This window comes from Microtus pennsylvanicus, chromosome 18 (genome assembly GCF_037038515.1).
Source record: "Microtus pennsylvanicus isolate mMicPen1 chromosome 18, mMicPen1.hap1, whole genome shotgun sequence".
NCBI classification, from domain to species: Eukaryota; Metazoa; Chordata; class Mammalia; order Rodentia; family Cricetidae; genus Microtus; species Microtus pennsylvanicus.
In genome coordinates this window covers 6969268-6982172 of record NC_134596.1, presented here as the reverse complement: position 1 = coordinate 6982172, position 12905 = coordinate 6969268, and the positions used below count along the sequence as shown (strand labels likewise).

The window sequence follows — 12905 nt, the reverse complement described above, 5'->3', positions numbered from 1 at the left end:
GCCCATGCCAAAAAACAGATGGCAGTGTTGACGGGAGTGCGTTTAGCAAAACTGTCACTCTGGCACGAGCCACCTTGCCAAGTTGGCAGCTGCCGTGTTTAGGAGTATGGGAATTTATCACATAGGAATCTCAGGGCCTTGGAGATGGGTTCTTCCCATATAAGTCAATTGGGGGGGGGGATACCCAGAATGTCATTAGGGGCAATGAATAACTGTCATGGATATATCTAGAACACTGGGGGCATAAAGGATAGTCAGGGAGGGATAGGTGGTTTTTTTTAAGTGAAGGAGAAGGAAAGACCCGCTTTCTCTTCTGAAAGGGTCACGAAGAGAAATTGAGGATGGGCACCATGAAGAGAGCCTAGGAGAGGTGCAGCCCAATTGCCACAGAAGACCCCAGCATTTTCAAAATGCTCACAACAGGGAATGACCATCAGGAATAGCAGCAGGGATGGAGTGGGGCCATTCCAAAGCCCAGAAGACAAGCTGTGTGTACTGCAGTAGGCAAGTCAAAGAAGTGACCCAAGCCCTTTGGAGGAGCCTAGACGGTCACGAGTGAATCCCAAGTACTGGACATTGATTACTTACATTTTGGTCTTCGGTTTTACTTCGCTCAGGTGGGGAATGTGCCCTTGTTCTTCCCTCTTGCGGTTAGAAAGAATTTAATTTATTTTTGATTCTTTAAGGACCCGACAGTTGAGAGACTTTAAACTTTTAGGAATGAGATTTCAGGAGTTTTACAGAGGCTCTCGACTTAAAAAGAGTGACTATTTTGAAAGACACAACTCTTAGAGTCTTTCTATTTGTAAGCTGTGGGACTTTAAGTTCGTCCCGTGTTTTCTCTTGTGATGCCTTCATTAATGTGAAATCTTGGAGAGGAACACAAAAGAAAGGTTGTGGTTTAATGGTGATGTGTTTGTATATCAAGATATCCAGAGGCCAATTGTGTTGGCTAGGTTTTTTTTTTTTCAACTTGACACACGGTATAGTCATCTGAGAGGAGGGAACCTGGAAAGAGAAACTGCCTCTATAAGATCCAGCTGAAGGCAAGCTTCTAAGGTATTTTCTTAACTGGTGCTTGATGGAGGAATGCCCAGCCCCCTGTGGGCATTGGTGGTCCTAGTTTCTATAAAAAAGCAGGCTGAGCAAACCATGTTGAGCAAGCCGGTAAGCAGCACCCTTCCATGGCTTCTGCATCTGCTCCTGACTCCAGGTTCCTGTCCTGACTTCCTTTGATGACGGACAGTGATGTGGAGGTGTAAGCTAAATAAACTCTTTTCCTCCCCAGCTTGTTTTTGGCCATGGTGTTTCATCACAGCAATAGGAACCCCAACTATAACAGAAGGGGGTCAGTTGATAATGGAGATCTGAGTATTTTTATAGAAGAAAAGAATATATGCAAACCTCGGTAGTCAGAGAGAAAGCTAGAAGGCGTGTAACTATTTGAGTGGGCGAGAAAAGCAAAGGTGGGAAGTTTTTGTAGTTTTGAGAGATAAGGAAAAGTTATCAGAATGGACTATCTGCCTAATTAAGCATTTTGAACTTTTTATTTTTCCCGAAGGTGTCAGGGACTCCTAATATTTTTAGATAGGGTTCCAAATTCTCAACTTTGGGTCTTGAGATCCTTTTGTGTTGTCTGGGAAAGAATTGGAAAAGGCTGAGGTTGGAACAGGGAGCAGGGAGGTTCTGGTAGTGCTGAAGAAGAGGGATGCTGAAGTCTGAAGACACTGTCAGGGTGAGGAACAAAGAAGCGTGATGGGGCAGAAGTTTTGGTTACTCACATGGGCAAGAAGCAGGCAGGGGAGGAGCTGGTGGAGATGGTGGTTATCATTCACTGAGAAGAGAATACGGAGGTGAAGCCGGGTGGTGTGGGTTGCTGCAGGTCGTGTGTTAACAGGAAACTGTCTACACTGGAGATTCCCACATGCTTTATTAGAAACACACACAGGATCAGTGCAGGGTTAAAATCCACGATGCTGAGGGAAGCAGAAAGAGGTTGACGATATACTCACAGCAAGCGCCTCACTTTTTTCCATTGGGATGCCGAGTCGGAATGGCCTTTTAGAGTCATCCTGAATCAGGCAAGGAAAGCAGGATTCAGTGTCATTTAGTGAATCTTTTATTGGCTGTGGGCTGGTCTAGTAAGGAGCTTGACTTTGGGCAAAGTGACTCTCCACAGCCCAGCACAGATCCTAGACCAACCGTTGCCTGAGACCTGTTGGGTGGGTGGCATTGTTCCTTTAGCTGTAGAAATACGTGAGCTGTCACAGAGGGCTCTGGGCAGCACGTCCCAGCATCCATCCCACAGAAGCACTGAGTTAAGTAAATCAGCGTTTGTTTCTGGGTTCTCCCTTTCTGTGTCTATGGAGACAGGGCCAGGCAGATGTGAATGTTCCATGAGGAAGAGAAGACTGTAGGTCCAGGTAACTACCAAATTTAATCAGCCCAGCTTTAATAGATACAGAAATGGAGGGTCTGAGAGGTGAAACGGTTTTGTGAACTAAAGGCAAGTGTGTATTTATTTCTGTTTCTCTGGAGAGCTGGGGCTAGAAGGACCCTTATCGGGCCAGGAAAGAGTTCATCCAGACCTTTGCTTTCGGTTCCTCTTGAAGTGACTGGAAAATCTCGTAGAGTCAGAGAGGGGTCACAGCAAATTGACATATTCTGCACATGCTTAAAGTGAGTCAGCAAGTTAAGTCAAGGACCAGGTCTCTGCAGAATCTCAATCGAGCTGTTTCTCTTTGAAATTTTCTGCAGGGTTGACTTCCACTTTCTGCCCTGCCTGTTAGCCCACACAGCTCACCTCTCGCAAGGCCTCCCCTCCAGTGTGCTGATGTAGCAATTGGTTGGGTTGGCTTGTATTTCATACTTGTCTGAGTATGGTTAAGTACATCTAGGCTCAGGGCGCTCACCTCCCATATCATAAAGAAGCGCATATGGAATCCTCCCTGTAATGAAAGGTTGATGAACAGAACATACGCCTTTTACCCAGAGGCTCAACTTATAGCAGGGCTGTCTGCATCAAAACTACTGCTAATTGGGCTAGGGAGATGGCTCAGCGCATAAAGCGCTTGCAGTGCGAGTATGAGAACATGAATTCAGATTCCCAGGACTCATAGAAAAATCTGAACATGGCTACATAATACCAACTCTGGCAAGGCGGAGTCCAGCAGATCCCTGGGGGTCGCTAGCCAGCTAGTCTAATCAGTGAGTGCTGGGGTCAGTGAGAGACGAGAGACCCTGCCTCAAGACATAAGATGGAGAGGGACCAAGGAGGACACCTGATGTTGGCATAAAACCACCTCATGCCCCTGCTTTTATCTGCACTTGTGAGCATGTGCGCACCTACACACTAATAAAAAGAGAGAAAAGCCAAACATAAAACCTATTGCTAATTGCCCGGTCATGGCAACTAACTTTTTTTCATATCTTATTGAATAAACTTACCCTTTGGTTTCTTTTGCCATCAATTGGGTGACTTTGCAAGGTAAATGGGGAAAAAAACAAAAAACTGAAATTTGGCTGATGGCCTCAGGGGCTATTCATGTTATTCTCCCTATGATTTACAGCACATTACCTACATTACATTATTTGGTTTAGACTCGGGGAATCTATGTTCCTGTGGGATCTGTTGGCATCGGATGGAGCCTCTGAGAACATTTTGTGGCACAGCATGACCAGGCGTGAACTGTCTCTCTGTTTTCTTGCAGCAAAATGTATCTACGGAGGAAAAGTTCTTGCCGAGGGCCAGCGGATTTTAACCAAGAGCTGCCGGGAATGTCGAGTAAGTTTGTCTGTGGTCCCTGTCACCTCCACAGAGCAGACAAAAGACAGACATGTGGTGCTCCTCTGGGGGGGGTGTTGGCCGAGTTGGGTCCCTGAGGGGCAGAACCGGAAGGCTGGAGTCAAGGAGAGAGAGGATCTAGCCCCTGTTTCTGTGAAACAAGCTTGCGTTCAGTGGCTAACACAGCGTGAGAAGCAGCCAGTGCAGGAAGGTTGTGAAAGAGAAAATGAGATAGGCGCTACCGTGGATGGAAAGTTGACGGTGGTCCTGGAGAAAGGTTACGGGGTGGTGGTAGGCAAGTGAATGTTTGATACCAGCTCTGACTGGACCGACTCCACTTCCAAGTGGTAATAGAATTCTAGAACATACCCCGCCCCCACTTATTGTTCTCTTTCTCACCACCATGAAATAAGTTATAAAGATCATTGCTAGTAAACATTCAGCAATCACCTGCGAGGCAGTCGATGCCTCCCAGAATTTGACTGGGCGGTGAATGCTTTATTTTCGCTCTGCCCTGGATCTCTGTGTACAGCAGTGACTGTTGAACCCCAGTGTGGCGCTAGGATGGGTGGACATAGGAAGCAGTTGTTTTCTTCATAAATGTGTAGTTTAGTCTAGGAGAAGTGTAATGAGTGAATATACAATAAACAGAGGAGAAGGAGCTTGTGGGCTCCTGAAATGTTTTCATGCAACAGGGAGGAGAGACAGACATGCTGAATTACTCTACATGGTCAGTCTCGCCCTGTTGGTCAGTCCCTCACACTGAGCACTGTGCACAACCAGGCCAACCAGGGCTTTATGGAGGTGATGGGCAGTCTTCACCAGTGATTATTTCCCGGGTGGATGGAGATGAAGGCATAGTCTGGTGAGGAGAGGACATCTGCAGGTGCCCAAAGCCATAACGGAATAGAATACTATTATTCATATTTAGGGAATTGTGAATAACTTGACTTGGAGAAGTTTTAGGGTACATGTGGAGTTTGAAGACAGATGAAGCTGAAAACAACCATAGAACAGGTGGACTTGACCTTCATGGAGACAAGTGTCCCCAGCAAGTGCATGGAGATATAGCGCACATATATTTTGGGGGCAGTGGAGGGGTAACTGGAGGAGCAGTGGATATAGTTGAACCATCAGAGGCAAAAGCTGACTAAAAGCTGTGTCAGTGGCGTGGCAGACGAATAAGGGGGTTGAGGAACTATATAGAAACAGAGCTGAAGAGCCTTGTTACGTGGTTGGCTGTGGGTGTTGGGGACGGATACTGGTGTCAGGGTACCTGATATGTCAAAGAGAATTCCAGTTTATAGTTTTGGTTACAAAGAACAGAAACACTCCCTGGGTAATATTACCAAAAGCAGTCAATTGTTTAGAAAGCAATATTTAGGTGAACTGCGGAGTTCCTAAAATCCAGAAGAGTCCAGGGATCTCAGAAGTCAAGAAGCAGATCACTTGAGTAGAGAAGCCATTCCCAAGAAGAAACTGAGGTATTCAGAGAAGTGGAGTGGGATCCTGAGGCCCCAAATATGCTAGATGCCTTCATTAGGCAAATGTTATATTTAACTGAGCAAGAGGACAGTGTTCTGTGGGTAAGGAGTGCGTGGAGAACAAATGGAAAACATGAACTCGACAGCTTTGCCTGCCTGTGGCTGTGAAAACAACTCCCTAAAACATAGTGACTAAAATCACTATACGAGGTGTGTGCACGTGTGTGTGTGCATGTGCATGTGTACATGTGTGTGTGTGCATGTGTGCTTGTGTGCATTCACATATGGGCAGTGCGTGTGTGCATGTGTGCTTGTGTGCATTCACATATGGGCAGTGCGTGTGTGAATGTGTGTTTGTGTGCTTTCAAATATGGGCATGTGCGTGTGTGAATATGTGTGTGCGTTCACATATGGGCATGTGTGTGTGTGCATGTGTGTTTGTGTGCGTTCACATATGGGCCTGTGCATGTGTGCATGTGTGCGTGTGTGCAATCACATATGGGCATGTGCGTGTGTGAATGTGTGTTTGTGTGCGTTCACATATGGGCATGTGTGTGTGTGCATGTGTGTTTGTGTGCGTTCACATATGGGCATGTGCGTGTGTGCATGTGTGCGTGTGTGCAATCACATATGGGCATGTGCGTGTGTGAATGTGTGTTTGTGTGCGTTCACATATGGGCATGTGTGTGTGTGCGCATGTGTGCATGTGTGCAATCACATATGGGCATGTGCGTGTGTGAATGTGTGTTTGTGTGCGTTCACATATGGGCATATGCGTGTGTGCATGTGTGTTTGTGTGCGTTCACATATGGGCATGTGCGTGTGTGCATGTGTGCTTGTGTGCAATCACATATGGGCATGTGGAGGCTAGGTATCACCTTGGATGTCTTCAACACTTTCTCGAGACAGTGTCTTTGAGTTGGCCTGGAACTTGTCAAATTGGCTAGCTAGCCTCTCTCTCTCTCTCTCTCTCTCTCTCTCTCTCTCTCTCTCTCTCTCTCTCTCTCTCTCCTTCTCCCTCTCCCTTTCTCTCTCCCTCTCCCTCCTCCTAACATGGGGATTATAATCGTACCCCTACAATACCTAGCCTCCTAGCCTTTTATATGGGTTCTGGGAGTTGAACTCAGGTTCTTGTACTTGTATGGTGTAAACTCCCCCGACTAAAACCAATGTTTTTGTTATCTCTTGTGGTTTTGTACATTGAATGCAGTCCTGTTTGCAGTTCTCACTTGGAGTTTCAAGGTGGTTACAATGCTTTGGCTATTGGAGGTAGAATTTTCTGATAACTTCAGAAGTCAGAATGTTGGTTGTCCAACATGCTTCCTATCTAGGACAATTGAAACAAATTTTCCGGATTTTTTTTTGCATGACCGTGTGGATACCTTCTTGTGGCACAATGGTTTCAGATATTTCTCACATGGAGACTACCTCTCCCCAGAACAAACCTTTCCAAAGACTCAAGTGGAAGATCTGATGCTTCCTAGACCTAGTCCCCAAAGTTGTGCGGTACCACTTCCTTCTAATTCTGTTAGTTGCATCAGACTGGCCAGTTTATCATGATTTATCATGAAGGAGGTTGCTGAGAGGGTATGACTACCAGGAGCATGCATGAGTCATTAGACACCAACTACCACAGAAAATCGCCCAATACAGTTTTCTTTTTGAAAATACCTGTGTCCACAGGCACATGCCTTGGCTGGCAGTTGTTAACACATCAAGTATTGGATAGATTGGCTAGAATCCATTGGCAACCAAAAAATCCTTTAATTGGGTGAAAATCCTCCTCTTAGTAGCCTCTGCCCAGTGCTTTACTTTTTTACCCTCTGACTACTCTGACAGGGTAGTATCTGGAAGAAAGCCTTAGTTGAAGAATTATCTAGATAAGGTTGACTTATGGGTATGTCTGTGGGTCTTGTCTTGTTGATTGACTCAGCCCACTGTGGGCGGCACCATTTCCTATGCTAGTCGCTGAACTGTGTGAGGAAAGCTGGCTGAGCACAGGAGCCAGTAAGCAGGTGGCACTTGGAACCCTTGTCTCTCACTCTGCTCTTGACTGTGGGTGTTGTACTTCAAGTTCCAGCATTGATTTTTATGTGATTATGGACTTTAACCTGGAACTGTGAACCAAATAAGACTTTTCCTCCCTTAAGTGAATTTTGGTTGGGTAATTATCACAGCCACTGAATGACACTGGGACTTGTATCTCAATGTCAATAGTTGTTGGGTGTAGGTCTCCTTTGCCAGCATCAAAGGTGAAGATGGGATGGCAGCGAGGACTTTTTCATCTCTTCATCAACCAAGAAGCCCCCAGGCCTGAGAAGTGGCATAATTTTCAGCCCAAGATGTAGTGATGAGGCGAGCAGGCTTGCTTTTTGTTTCGCCTGGCTCCTGCATGGCTAGCTTAGCCCCAGAATAATTACACGGAAACTGTATTCATTTAAACACTGCCTGGCCTATTATATCTAGCCTCTTCTTAGCTAACTCTCATATCTTGCTTTAACCCATATCTAGTAATCTGTGTATCACCACGGGGTGGTGCCTTAACCTGCGTCTGTCTTGGGTCGGAGAATCATGGCATCTGCCTGACTCTGCTTTCTTTCTCCCAGCATTCTGTTCTGTCTATTCCACCTATCTAAGCTGCTGTCCCATCAAAAAGCCAAGGCAGTTTCTTTATTAACCAATGAAAGTAACACATAGACAGATGACCCTCCTCCATCACCAAGATAGGTGCATCCCAATGGGGAATGTTGAGCACACGGAGAAGAAAATCTAAATCTAAATCTTCAGTGAGCATGAGTTGTCCTTACCTCATATGGCCCAGCCACTTTCCTTGACTACAAGTCTGGATGGCATGATCTCTGTAAATGGCTTCCCTTGCGGGGAGGATAATTGATTTAGATTCTACCTTTGTTTTTCTCTCCTACCCCAGGGAAAGGTGAGATGATAAAGGCAATCCTGCCCACTCTGCTGTGAACCACAGTATAAGCCGCAGGTCTGACACTCACTAAACCTACTCTTTTCTTCATTTTGAGCAAAAGCTTTGGTGACTCTCACCGGAGTCTCAGTTGTGACCAGGTCCTTGTCATCATCTGAGATGATCAGAGCAGATATGCTTGAGACATGTAGAATGAATGGGCATGGGTTGAAATGACGTCTTATCTGAGTAGCCTACTGGTATGAAACAGACATTCAGTATACTTTGGGTCATTTTCCTCCACGTTCAGGATTAATAACCTAGAAAGAAATTGGGCCAGAGAACTCTTTGTACAAACAGTATGTGTGCCCATGCATGCATGTGTGATTCTGTGTATTCAGAGGAAAAATTTTGTTCAGTTTTGAAAAATGATTTACTGACCTTCTGTAAATATTTGAATTATTTTGTCCAAGGAGAAAGGAGTCATTTACTATAATATTTAACATTTCTTGTATTCTAGATACTGTTTGGATATTACAATTAAAACATGTTACGACATTTTAACTTCAGAATAACCCTACGAGGCATGCACTACACAGATGTGGGACTCAGGATAAGGGATTAAGCTACCTGGAGGCTGAGTGAAATAGTTTGGAATAAGAACTTGGTGGTCTGGCTGTGAATTTATTTTTTAGCTTTTCTATGATGTCCCTTCAGGCTTATGTTATCTGTAACAATTCTTGGTTTTTAACTTTAGAGAGGTAGTGTGTTCTTTTCTTCTCCCATTATGGTGAAATCCTCTGACAGAAGCAATCAAAGGGAGACGGTTCTTCATTACTCACAGATTTTAAACATACTTATTTTTTTATTCTTTAAATTTCACACATGTATAACATGAGTTTTAGCCATCTTCGCTTCCCATTAGCCTTTATATTGAGACCATTCTTCTTTCAATTCCCCCTCTACTTTCCTTCCTTCCCCAGGTATGTGTAGGTGCTACTGGGTTTCATCATGCTTGCTTGCACGAGCATGGGTAGGAAGTTGTTTCTCAGTGAGGGTAGCTTATCAGTGGCTACACAGCTGAAGAAAAGGGCATCTCTGTCCCAGCAACTGTTAGGTGTCAGTAGATCTTCTCAGACAGGTGGGGCCTCATGGCTCCCTTCCCCGTCCCCGATGCAATAGTGATGTGTCTGGTCTTGTGTAGGTCCCCTCCCCATCCCCGATGCAATAGTGATGTGTCTGGTCTTGTGTAGGTCCCCTCTCCATCCCCAATGCAATAGTGATGGGTCTAGTCTTGTTCTTGTGTAGGTCCCCTCTCCATCCCCAATGCAACAGTGATGTGTCTAGTCTTATGTAGGTCTTGCTCTGGTAGCGCAGGGGCACTAAACAGATGACGAGTGCAACAGCCATGTCCCTTTTTGTGACACACCCCTGTCCTCCAGCTCTTACATTCTTTCAGCTCGGTCTTTAGTGTCCCCTCTGGGCTTATCATGGTGGGGAAGTCATGGGAGCTAGAGCTGAGGATATATTATACTCAGAGTCAGCAGGCAAAGTAGTGAATGCTGGTGTGGGTCACTGTTTCCTAATTCAGTCACTCAGAGGATGGTGCCACTCATAGTTGGGATGGGGTTTCCCCACTCTTGATGTAACCTAGATAATTCTTTATAGACATTCCTGGAGGATTCTCTCTCTCTCTCTCTCCCTCTCCTCCTCCCTCCCTCCCCCCTCTCTCTGTTTATCTTTCTCTCTTGGGCTTAATTTTTTATTATTTTTTATTGATTTTTATTGAGCTCTATTTCTGCTCTCCTCCCTCCCTCCCCCTCCCTTCCCTCTCCCATGGTCCCCATGCTCCCAATTTGCTCAGGAGATCTTGTCTTTTTATACTTCCCATGTAGATTAGATCCATGTATATCTCTCTTAGGGTCCTCATTGTTGTTTAGGTCCTCTGGGATTGTGATTTGTGGGCTGGTTTTCTTTGCTTTATGTTTAAAAACCACTTATGAGTGAGTACATATGCTAATTGTCTTTCTGGGTTTGGCTTACCCCACTCAAAATAATGTTTTCTTGATCCATCCATTTGCCTGCAAATTTCAAGATGTCGTTATTTTTTTCTGCTATGTAGTACTCCATTGTGTAAATATACCACATTTTCCTTATCCATTCTTCTGTCAAGGGGCATTTAGGTGGTTTCCAGGTTCTGGCTATGACAAACAAAGCTGCTATGAACATAGTTGAACAGATGTCCTTGTGGCACGATTGAACATCCTTTGGATATGTACCCAAAAGTGGTATTGCTGGGTCTTGAGGAAGGTTGTTTCCTAATTTTCTGAGAAATTGCCACACTGACATCCAAAGGGGCTGTACCAGCTTGCACTCCCTCCAGCAATGTAGAAGTGTTCCCTTTACCCCACATCCTCTTCAGCATAAGTGGAAGCTTTTCTCTTAAGTAACTCTCGATCTTGTCAAGTCAACAATCAGTGTTAACTAGCATACAGACTCAGGTCAGGGCACACTGACTCTTCCACAAAGGATGGTACTATGAAAGGCCACAGAAGAATATGGAGGCATTTTTAGTGACTGTGGTCAGTAGGGACAGAGGATGTTGATGGGACTGGTCTGCCCTGTGCAGCCTTTCTCTGTGTTTAAACCCCCAGCACTGTATAGCTTCTGTTGTTTGTAAGATACCAACTTCTCCCTAAGAAACTGAAAATGATATTCCACAAGTACTGTCTTGAGAGAATAGGGGAGATGCTGGTTCAAATAATGCCTGTTCTTTGGTTCAGTTAGGGATCTCCCTCTGATGCAAGGCTACTCAGTTCTCCACCCATTCCTGTTTTATGGGATTGGATAAGAGACAACTTTTGTCTCAAATTCCTTCACAGGTTTTTCCAGAAGTTAACACATTATTTTTAAAAAGAATTTTTTCCCTCTGCTTTATCTTTGTGTCTGTGCATGTGTATGTGCCTGTGAGAACAGGTGCACTTGGAGGCTGGGCTTATTTGATCTCCTGGGCTGGAGTTAGAGGAGGTTGTGAGCCAACTGATGTGGATCCTGGCAACCAAATTCTGGTCCTTGCAAGAGCCTCCAAAGTTCATAACCACTAGCTATACCTTCAATCTAACATATTAGTTTTTAGACTACTTGTTTCTTAATTTTTTAAAAAAAAAACATGATGAGATTATAGTAGGGCAGTGGTGGTGCACACCTTTAATCTCAGCACTTGGGAGGCAGAGGCAGATGGATCTTCATGAGTCTGAGGCCATCCTGGTCAACAAGAGCTAGTTCCAAGACAGGCTCCAAAGCTACAGAGAAATCCTGCCTCAACCCCCCACCCCCCACCCTCCAAATTTAGAATAATATGAAGATTTCCTCCTCCATAGCCTTCTCCTTGGTCTCCTTCAAATACACGCTCTCTTTCTTTATTAATTGCTATTGCATGCACATATGTATGTACATATATATTTTAAATATAACCTGCTCATGTGTATGTTACTTGTATGCACGTGTTTAGTATTGGATAGACAGTTGGTGTGCTCTTCCCTGAGGGAGATGATTTCTTCTTCTCTCAGCACTTCTTAGTTCTGTTAGTCTTCATGAGGCTTTGTGGGATTTCCCCCATCCACTTTGCACGTGTATTGGTGTTTTCCTTGTCGATCTCTGGTTTAGGCAGTCATGTTGGTGAGACCTCCTGGGTGTAGTAGCTTCTGACATTGCTAGGAGACAGGCTCTCACAGCGAGGTCCCACATTATTATTATTATTATTATTATTATTATTATTTTGGTTTTTTGAGACAGGGTTTCTCTGTAGCTTTGGTGCCTGTCCCGAACTAGCTCTTGTAGACCAGGCTGGCCTCGAACTCCCAGAGATCCGCCTGCCTCTGCCTCCCGAGTGCTGGGATTAAAGGTGTGCGCCACCACCACCCGGTCCACCATATTATTTTTAAACCAAGATCAATAACTCCTAATAATCTCATTTCCATTTGCGCCACCATCAATTTTTTTTGTCAGGAAGATTTCCTCTCTGAGGTGGCATTTTTCAACGTACAGATGTTTGGGTGTTGTTAGAAATTCAAGTCAGAGCCCAGCAATTTGTATAGAACTTGGGATGTTTACATTTGACCGCTGACATGGAGTAGTTACTCGGAAATAGGAAAAGAAGAACAGCCGCATTTTTATATTAACACAGAGCTCAGTGTAGCGGTCACAACACGCCACAATCAGGACTATTCAAAAATAGGAATGACAGGTTACATTTTACTGGCAGTAGTTCTCAAAAATAGAGCTGGAAAATGTTTTTCCTGGACTTCAGTGGATTTAGGTGTACTTACACAGCTATGATTTCAGTTCATGTTATTTTAAGAATATGCAGATTTAAACTTTGGAATTTGGTCTTACTTATCAACTATATTAAAGGTTAATTAGAGCCCTTGGTTTTGGGCCAGTGAGATGGCTCAGTAGGTAGAGAAACCTACTGCTACCAAGTTGATAACCTGAGTTCAGTCCCCACAACTGGGCCGGAAGGAGAGACCTGACTTCTGCACATTATTCTCTGACCACTACATGCATGTCATGGAACACACATGCCCCCAAAGAAATAAATATTGAAATTTTTAAAGAATTGTTGACTGATGTAACCAATATATAGAGTAGGCTTTTTACAGAATGGTCACTTTTAAGAAGTCTTCTTTATCAGAAGTGAGAGTTGAACCCATGCCTTCAGGAG

The 12905-nt window shown here is 44.5% G+C and overlaps 1 protein-coding gene across 2 annotated transcripts in view; it reads left to right on the top strand.

Annotated features, from left to right (window-relative positions):
• Positions 1-12905, top strand: part of Nell1 (neural EGFL like 1) — a 793214-nt gene that overhangs the window by 219890 nt on the left and 560419 nt on the right. For both annotated transcript variants that reach the window (XM_075952299.1, XM_075952298.1), the window contains exon 10: positions 3711-3784. In XM_075952299.1, the coding sequence (XP_075808414.1) occupies positions 3711-3784 (74 nt within the window). The remainder of the gene's footprint in view (positions 1-3710; positions 3785-12905) is intronic.